Source organism: Eublepharis macularius, chromosome 7 (assembly GCF_028583425.1).
Source record: "Eublepharis macularius isolate TG4126 chromosome 7, MPM_Emac_v1.0, whole genome shotgun sequence".
Lineage (NCBI taxonomy): Eukaryota > Metazoa > Chordata > Lepidosauria > Squamata > Eublepharidae > Eublepharis > Eublepharis macularius.
Window position 1 is genome coordinate 102,838,306 of NC_072796.1, and position 9,717 is coordinate 102,848,022.

At 43.4% G+C, this 9,717-nt stretch overlaps 1 protein-coding gene across 1 annotated transcript in view; it reads right to left on the minus strand.

Annotated features, from left to right (window-relative positions):
• LOC129333963 (zinc finger protein 883-like) overlaps positions 1–8,909 on the minus strand; it is a 29,265-nt gene extending 20,356 nt beyond the window's left edge. The window contains exons 1-2 of the mRNA XM_054985892.1: positions 8,900–8,909; positions 8,805–8,848 (exon numbers count right to left, since the gene is read on the minus strand). Coding sequence (XP_054841867.1) covers positions 8,805–8,848; positions 8,900–8,909 — 54 coding nt within the window. The remainder of the gene's footprint in view (positions 1–8,804; positions 8,849–8,899) is intronic.
• Between the last annotated feature and the right edge of the window lie 808 nt (positions 8,910–9,717).

A 9,717-nucleotide genomic window follows, 5' to 3' on the forward strand; every position in this document is an offset into this window, starting at 1 on the left:
TCTGAAGCTCCTCCTTCGTCTGAGAAGGCTGGCGTGTTCAGAGCTTGGAGGTGTGCTGATTGACGTCGGGTCTGTAAGTCTCTTCTGTGCCTGCTGCTCTCGTTGCTCTTGGGGGTCTGGAGATGTTGGAGGGGATAAGGAAGCTGGCTGCATCTGGGGAAGGGGAGCTTCTGGCTGGGATCCAGCATCTGACAGTTCAGCTGTGGTTGGCTGATGGGAGACAGGCTGCTCCTCCTCAGGAGGAGCAAGGCTGTCAGCAAGCCTTGGCTGTTCCAGCTGCTCCTCCTCTGAGGAATCGTCAAGCCCCGGCTGTACTATAACACAGCAGCTGAAAAACAAACAGTAGTGGGCGACTTTCACAGGGAGCGGGGTAGATGCTGCATCCTCCGGCCAGTGGAGGCTCAACCTCAGCCATGAGCCTGGCAGAACAACTCTGTCTTACAGACCTGGTAGAAAGATAGTAAATCCTACCAGGCCATGGTCTCAGTAGACAGAGTGTTCCACTAGGTAGGAGCCAGGACTGAGAAAGCCCTGGCTCTAGTCGAGGCGAGATGGGCCTCCTTGGGGCCAGGGACCAATAACAGTTGTTTTTCTCCCGATCGGAGGGTCCTCAGGGAATATACTGGGAGAGACGGTCCCTCAAGTACGCTGGCCCCATTCTGCACAAGGCCTTATAGGTCAATACCAGAACCTTGAACCTGATCCAGTACTCCACTGGCAACCAATGCAGTTCGCGCAGTATTGGTGTAATATGCGCCCTATTTGGTGCTTTCATAATGACACACACCGCGCATTTTGCACCAGCTGCAATCTCTGGGTCAGGCTCAAGGGTAGGCCCGCATAGAGCGAGTTACAGTAGTCTAACCTAGAGATGACCGTTGCCTGGATCACTGTAGTTAAGTCACAGGTAGACAGGTAGGGGACAAGTTGCCTGGTCTGCCGCAGGTGGAAAAAAGACCTGACAACCGCTGTGACCTGTACCTCCATTTTCAGGGAGGCATCCAGGATCACCCCAAGACTCTTGACCCTCGGAACTGGCACAAGCTGTGTCCCATTGAGGGCCGGGAGCTGGAGTCCTGAACACAGTCCTCTGGGAGCCGGAGTCCCAAACCCAGTCCACCTTAATGTTTAAAGGAGACACACCCACCTTACCCACAAAATCTTTAGCCAATGATGGTGTCCATAAGGGGGTTCCTGTTCTAGTTCCCAAAAGTCGGGAGAAACAGGAACAGCCCTCTAGAGGCAATTACAGTTATCTTTTTGCTGATAAGCACAGAGGTATTTGCAACCAGAGATGGGCATGAACCTAAATATGAACCAAAACCCCCCACAAACCAGCCTGGTTCGGGGTTCGCAAACCAGGGTTTGTGGAAGTGAGGGGCTTCGTGGAAGTTTCCATGAACTTCCACAAACTGGACTACTGGTTTGTTTGGTTCATATTAAAGGGCCAGTTTAAATGGCCATTTCCCTGGGGGGGCAGGCCTCCCCCTTGCTGACTGCCAGCTGATAGTTTAAAGGGACCTGCCACTTGCAAGCGACAGGGCTCTTTAAACGGCCCAGCCCCCAGCCCCAGTCCCCCAGTTACCTTCCCTCTGATGCTGGGGGAGGGGGGTGGAGGCCTCCTCCGCTGCCCTGCAGGCCTGCACAGCAGCGGAGGAGGCCAAAAAGGGCCCTCCTACCCCTCAAATGGCAGCCATGGCTGCCATTTGAGGGGCGGAAAGGGCGTTTTTGGCCTTCTCCTCTGCTTCGTGGGCCTGCAGGGCAGTGAAGGAGGCCTCCACCACCCCATCATCAGAAGGAAGGTAAGTGGGGGGCAGGGGCTGGGGGTTGGGGCTGGGGGTGGGCGCTTGGGTTTGGGGAGTTTAAAGGACCCTGCTGCTTGCAAGCGGCAAGTCCCTTTAAACTATCAGCTGGCAGGCGGCAGGGGGGATTCCCCCACCTGCCACCTGATAGTTTAAAGGGTCCTGCCCCTTGCAAGCGGCAGGAAAGGGCCCATTAAATGATTAAATACCCCTTTCCCTGCTAGAAAGGGGCATTTAAACCTCATGAACCACAAACCACGAACTGGTTCGTAACTGGGCCAGTTCTGTGTCAGTTCATGGTTCGTGGAAACCCCATGAACCACGAACCCCATAGTTTGGTTTTTTTCTGGTTCGTGCCCATGTCTATTTGCAACCCAGGAATAGCAGGTAGTGAGGCTTACTATGTGAGCACAAGTCATGAGTAATAAATAGGAGGATCCTGGGTATTTCCATAAGTTTGCCCACTTACGTTTAAATAAGATGTGCATGGCTTATTTTTTTAAAAAGTTATTTATTATTTGTGCTCACTCTGCCTGCTTTCTGGGGCTGCCAAATGTCCCCTCCTACCTCTCTCAAGAGATAACTATAATTGCCTATAAAATGGAGACACTGTCTTCTTTTTGTCTAAAATGTTGCTGGTAAGGGGGAGTACAATCCCTGATAAATTCATTCTAGTTATATGCAGAAATGTATTTCACATTGAAACTATTAGAGAGGAAAACTATTAAAAAAGGAAAAATATTGCCCCCCCCTTTCCCACTTCCTTTGAAGTGAATGTATGAACTTGTGAGAATATATATAGATCCTTGAAACACCCAATTCAATTGTTAGTTTAATTAATTTTTTAAAGTTCAGTGTCTTTTTTCTCTCCCCAGACTAACATGTTGAAAGATGTATTTTTATAAAAGAAAATAATGTGATGAGAAAGGGGGAAAATCAATTCCCAAATCAGACTTTCTCTGCAGTTCCTTTTAATGAAAATTAAAGGTATTGAGAGATCCTCATCAATTATCTCTTAACATATAATCTGGCTTGTTTATCTCTTTTTTAGGTTATTTTCACTGATTGTAACACACATTCATTACTGAAAGGCTGGTCTGGCAGTTGCTGTTTGGCATCAGAGGTGGGGGATAAATGTAATATTTGGCTGTATCCTCCCTCAGTCTGCAGTCACAGGGTACAAACAATATGTGTGCCTCCAGCTGCATTGAGATATTACAATAAAGCACAATTTATAAAATATGTTTTGATAAAACACTGGTTTAATGTGATATCTGCCCAAACAACTGTGGTTTTTTGTGTTGTTGCTAAACCAGGTGTCGTGACAAGACATGGGCACGAACAGCATTATGAATGGAAAAAAACCACGAAAAGCCCGGCCGTCTGTTCGCGAACAAGCCATTCATGAGGCTCCATTCTAAATGAACAAGTGGTCATTGCAAGCCTTGTTCGTTGCCTTCGTCAGCCGTTAGTCAAGCCAGACATTCTGGGGCCTTTCAATCAATTCCCCTGGCAACGGCAAGGACTGAACTCTGTCTGAACTCCTTCCGGCTTTCCTTCTCTGAATCTCTCTGAAATTTGGGGGGTCTTCAGAGGACACTAAGGACTATGTCCCCTGCAAATTTGGTGGGTATTGGACATTGGGAAGATCAATTTGTAACCCCTCAAAGTAGCTTCCACCAGAGAGTCCCGTTTTTGCCACTGTGAAGAGAAAACAACAATAAAGGGAAGGACCCATGGATCATGCCTTTCCCGGGGTGCAATCTCGCTGAAACTTGGGGGGGGGGTCTTCGGAGGACAGTGAGGATTGTCCCTTGCAAATTTGGTGGGTATTGGATATTGGGAAGGTCAGTTTGTAACCCCTCAAAGTAGCTGCCTTCCAACAGGCAGTTCCATTTTTGCCACAGTGAACAGAAAATGACAGCAAAGGGGGGCACATGGATCATGTCTTTTCTGGAGTGCAATCTCTCTGAAACTTGGGGGATCTTCGGAGGACAGTGAGGACTATGTCCCCTGCAAATTTGGTGGATATTGGCCATTGGGAAGGTCAGTTTGTGGGGTGTTTAAAGGGCCCTGCCCCTTGCATGTGGCAGGAAAGGGCCTTTTAAACTATCAGCTGGGAGGCGGCAGGGGAGAATTCCCCCTGTCACTTGCCAGCTGATAGTTTAAAGGGATCTTTAAGGGGCCATGAACAACGAACAGCGAACATGTTTGTGAACAGGATCATGTTAGTTACTGTTCATTGTTTGTGGATGGCAACGGACAATGAATAGATTGTTCGGGTTTTTTCTGTTCTTGCTCATGTCTAGTCGTGACCCCTGGTTTAGTAAAAATAATAATATTTTTGGTGTTTGGTTTAATAGTGAGACAGTGGAAGAGAGAGGAAATGTCTCTGAGAATAGTTGTTGTGGGTTTGAATATGATATTCCAATGATGTATGGTGATTGTGCTCTAGATAATCTGTGTAAAGTGTATCTTAACCTTCCCTTAGTGTAATGGATAGTCCTGTTTTTCCTTATTTTTTTTCTGTATCTCCTTTGTTGTCTAAAAATGTTTTAAAAATTGATTTACCTTTCTGAGAACCGAGCACATATTCTTTGCACCTGTGGGAAATAGGTGGGCCTAAGCTGCAGATAGGTTCCGTTTCGTCCCTTTAATGTGTTTTCTGCTGGCAACAGTTATATCAATTCTTGAGGTTCTGATTGGCTAACAGGCCTGAGCCAATTAAGACCCTCACCCTTAAAGTTAGTTAGCAATACTATAATGGTGAAACAAAGTGGAGCAAAGCGAGCAAAGCAAAGAGAGAAACTAGCTTCCTTTTGAAGATTGCTACCCTAATGTAGCCATCATCTTGTCTGCTGTTATGAATTTAAGCAACGTTTCTGTTTTGTCTGAGAAGAGAACCTGAGGTAATTTGAAATTGTGCCTGATTGTGATTGCCTTCTGAATTACTGGATTGTGTAGTTAGAGCTAACTGCTAAGCTTTGTTATTTTGTTCCCCACATCTGTCTTGTGTTTTTGAATATCTTTGCACCAAATAAATAATTATATATTTTAACTTCTTGTGGTTCTTGACTTCCTAACCTCAAAAGGCTGAACCAGTGTCTTGACCCAAAACCACCTATCAGGTAAACTTTGTTGAGAAACTCTACTTGCAAACCAACGTTGTGGGGTGGACTTTCTGGTTAATTTCCCTGAAGGGCCGGGAGATTTGTCCTTTTGCTCCTGTGCTGTTGGGACTAGTGGCATCTACCAGAGCTGGTGGTCTGTCATTGGCAATTTTGTAACTTTGCTTCTGTCGTGACCCAGAAGATGATGTGTCCTTATCTCTGGCACGGGGTGAGGGCGTGTTCAGCTCTCTTTCTTACAAGGCAATGTGCATTATTTCAGTGCTACTGTGGCCAATGAGAAGAGCAGATAGCTGCTGTATCTGCCCAAAAGTAGCATGAAGAAAAAGAGTGGAAGTTTCTTGATTCTCAGCTTGTCACATTGGCTCTTCCTCACTGGAAGAAGTGGAAAGATAAATAGAATGAAAGATTACTTATTGGTATTCAGTGCTCTTCTGTTTGAATCTTCAGGTTAACAGCTGCGGTGATCTCCTTTTGACTCTGAATTTGTCTAGTGAGCTATAATATAAATTATAATCATATATCAAATTAGAGCCAATAAAAGATTTGACTGTACTTTGTGTGAATGATTGTGATTACACAGCATTTTCCTACAGTTACAGAAATGTTCAGTGGAGTATTAAGTTAATTTCAAGCTATACCACATAGGGAGAAGGACCTGGCAACCTACATCAGATAAACTGATCTGAAGTTAGCCATGAAGCACATTTGGAGTTCCCAAAATGGAATATCTTTCACTGGAGCTCCATCTTGGGGACTGCCATTGCCATGTGGGGCTAACAAAGGGTTGGCAACCAGGACAAAGATCCCAAGATAATATGAAGTTTTTAGAATGCTGTAACTTCTAAACTTAAAGAACCTGACTTAGAAGAAGACCAGCTAGGGAACATATAGGACTGAGGGACAGAGAACTGTATGTTTGCACCACTTTTTTGTTTTCCTTGCTCAATTAGTTGATGTAGAGGTGTATGTGTGTGTACTTTTCTTTTTTAATATATCTTTTAGTATCTTAAATACTGGTAGTTGTTCACTGTACAACGTAGACCTCCACTGCTGGAGCATGTTACATAAAACGGGTGCCAGGGGAAGGTGATTGGTTGCTAGTTCACTGTCTCCCCAGAAGTGGGCAAGTAAGTTAAAGCCATTCTCCATGGTACCCAGTAGCTGAGTAGTGGAAGATGTGGGCACTAGGCCAAGCTTTTAAGTGGCATTGGGATGGAGTGCTAGGAGTGTTGACCCTCTTAGAGAGCAATACTCTAACTGAGCAGCTGGTGGCAGCAGAAATACAAGAGACAACCAGAAAAACCCCTCTGAGAGTTGGGTGGATTTGCATTACTAGGTGAGACTTGGGAGGACTGCTGGATGCCTAGGTGCCTTGGAGGGGATACATGGGTCAGTGGCATTGTTTTGCAACACATACTTTTTAATGTGTATGATCACTTATCATCTGACACACTACATATTTATTTTGTACTGCAGTATTTGGAGCCATACTTAGAACCAAAATGCATGTTACAGAGTGGCCTGTGTCTTATACTATCTTCCTAAGCAGAATTACACCCTTCTAACAAGAACAACAACAACATTCGATTTATATACTGCCCTTCAGGACAACTTAACACCCCCTCAGAATGGTTTACAAAGGATGTCATCATTATCCCCACAACAACAATCACTCTGTGAGGTGGGTGGGGCTGAGCGAGCTCCTAGAAGCTGTGACTGACCCAAGGTCACCCAGTTGGCTTCAAGGGGAGGAGTGAGTAATCAAACCCGGTTCTCCAGATTAGAGTCCCGCACTCTTAACCACTACACCAAACTGTCTCTAGTTCTACAGACTTCAATGGACTTAGAAGTGTGTTACTTTGCATAGGATGGTAATGTTAGAATGCAAGTTGCTTTAGACAGGTGAAAAATGGTGAGTTGAATGGTTTCCACTGGTCGTCAGGAAGAAGGATGTGCTTTATTTTCCTTCACTGAACCACAGCTAAGCCCAACCCCCTTCTCACATCTGAGCACTGAGACAGGTAATAAGTTGATGAGGTGAAAAATGGCCTGAGGGAAAGGTTATTGAGAAAAAGTAGTGGGAAGAGGATGGTTTCAGAACCCTTTCCTGGTGCTTCTTTATGCCCTCTCCCACTTTACAAACTGTTCATCCTGCCCACATTTTAGTTTGGACTATGGGCATTTACTGACTTAAAGTAGGAAAACTGTCACAGAACATGTTTCAAAAAGAAAGAAAATATGTTAACCTTGGTTGCATCATATCAGTGTAAGAATGATTGAATGTAGAAGTAAGTTTGATGCTGGATCCATTGCATGCATGCCAAGCAGGAAATTGCTGTGTCTGCTTTGCCAGATGTTGCAGAAGGCATCCCATCTTCTGTCTTGGGAACATTGTTACATTTATGGTGCTTCCTTGATTCATACCATTTAAATATGGTTCATATCACATTATTTTGTGATCTCTCGCTTATACAAAGGAGAGCAGCTATTTTAATGGGAATGGTACATATCCCCTTTAAGCCTGTCAGATCAGGGGGCTGCTGTGCTTTTTGCTTATTAAAAATATAAATAGAGAAATAGTTATTATATGCTGCACTCACACTTAACAAATGAATCTCTAATTTAATTCCATCTGCTTTTAGTGAAAAAAATTCCATGCTATGCACCTGAAGCACCACAACTGTGATATTATTTAGCAGCCATCCCTTGACTGTCCAGTTTCCATTTCAACTGTATCTATTTTTGTTGTTGCCAGTGTTCTGAAAGCTTTCAGTGACTTCCAACAAAACATGCAAGTCTTAAGAACATGAATCTGAATGGCAGTCAACTGCATTGTGAGAGCCAAAGATTAAGTAAACCCTTTGCAGGTGCCATAAACTAACCTAGCACTACAGCATCTTTAAAAAAATATTAATCTGTGAGTGGTACAAATAAAAGAATTGTTGAGGCAATTTCTTTTATAGCCAGGTACTCATGCTTTTGCAGAGGAAGATGGAGTATAGACATAAAAAACGGTAAGATTTAAAGTGAATGGACTAAAATACTTCTTTCATGCTGGAAAATAAGAATTTTGCTTCTAGCACAGCAACCACTGCACCAAGTTGGCAGTGCAAGTTGTGATGTGGTATCACAAGTAGTTTCAAGATATCACATTAGTCTAACAGATGGGGATATACCAGTAAGCCTTCTGATGGCACATTGTTAGAAATGAATATCATGAGGCCCTTGACACAGAGCCACCCAACATAAACCTCCATTTACAAGTTCTGGGCTACACGTGCAGTTCAGGGCAGTCACCATTTGCCAGTCATCTAGCCTGCTGTATGTATAAGGTAGAGACCTCTGACCCCAATATACACAAGGTCCATTCTTTCCTCTTTCTAGAGGCTTCAGCAGACAGGGAAACCAGTTCCCTAAATTCACTATCCCTCACCCAGCTGCTGCCCAGAGCTATTGGAGTAAGGGAACTCAATATTTATTTCCCTTATACGCTGCCACCATTTAGTTCATTAGATATCTTGGTCATGACCAGAATGACTTGAGGATGTGTATTGTTTATCCTGAACCCACATCTATCCATCCATTCATTATGTAGGGAGTCAAAACCATATAGCCATATTGAATGAATAATACAGATTCATGCATGTATTTTTATTTTATTAGGTTTAAAATGATAGAGGACCATCTTGATACTCTTGATAAAGAAACATTCCGAAACGAGCTGAACATATTAGCTGGCTTCTTGTTGGGCTGAGGGCCAATGGGTTGTTTTCTCATGCACCCTGATGATATAATGGTCCATTCTGAAAAAGAAATATAAGGATGTCATTTTAGACCCTATGTTTGGAGTCTATATTTAGAGGTTACTTACCATTATTCTATGGAAGACTAAAGGAAGATCCATTTGTGGCATACCTGAAAAAAGAAAAAGAAACAGACATTGATTAGTTACAAGACAAGACTTACCTGCTGCCATACACCAAAGTTCCATGCAGCTGTGGACTGTTGATTGCAAAAGATTATTAGTGTACATATTCCTGAATGTTATTTTGAATGTACAGGTTTATATTGATGGAATTAGATAGGACTTTTGTATGCGTTTAATAACATAGATAATTGACTATTTATTGGATACTTATTTATTATCTAAATCCAATAACCGTATCAATTGAATATTATTGTCTTTCATGATTATTAAGAATTATCCAAATGTGTACCCCAGGTGGTGGATTCCCCCCCCCCTAGATTCTTCATCCTAGTTTTCCCTGTGGTGCCTCTCATTTTTCTTGTTCATTGGAAGAGGCAGAACTGAACCCGGACATCACAATGAGGTTTTCCAAACCTGTTTACAATTTTTTGTGCCAGGGGTCTTCAACTTTTTGGGTCTGCAGGCATTTTTGGAATTGTGACTCAGTATGGTGGGCACAACTACAAAACTGATGACACAAGAGGAGGAACCAAATACAAAATGTCAGAGAATGAGGTCATGCATAACTTTAATAGTCAACATTTCAAACAGAAGCTCTGTTTAACAAGATGCCTTTAAATGAACATATTTCTTTATTATTATTATTATTATTATTATTATTATTATTATTTTGCACACACACAGCTTCATTTCAGTCGCTCACTGAAGATCCTTGTGCTGAGGCAGCAGTTGCAGCCAAAACAACTTTTCAAAAAACTGCACAGCCTAACAGATCTCCAATGGCCAATCAGAAGTCTTGCTGAGCAAAGTCCTACCTGGCCTTTCTCACTTTCTAAAAACACTGGTAGACAACAGG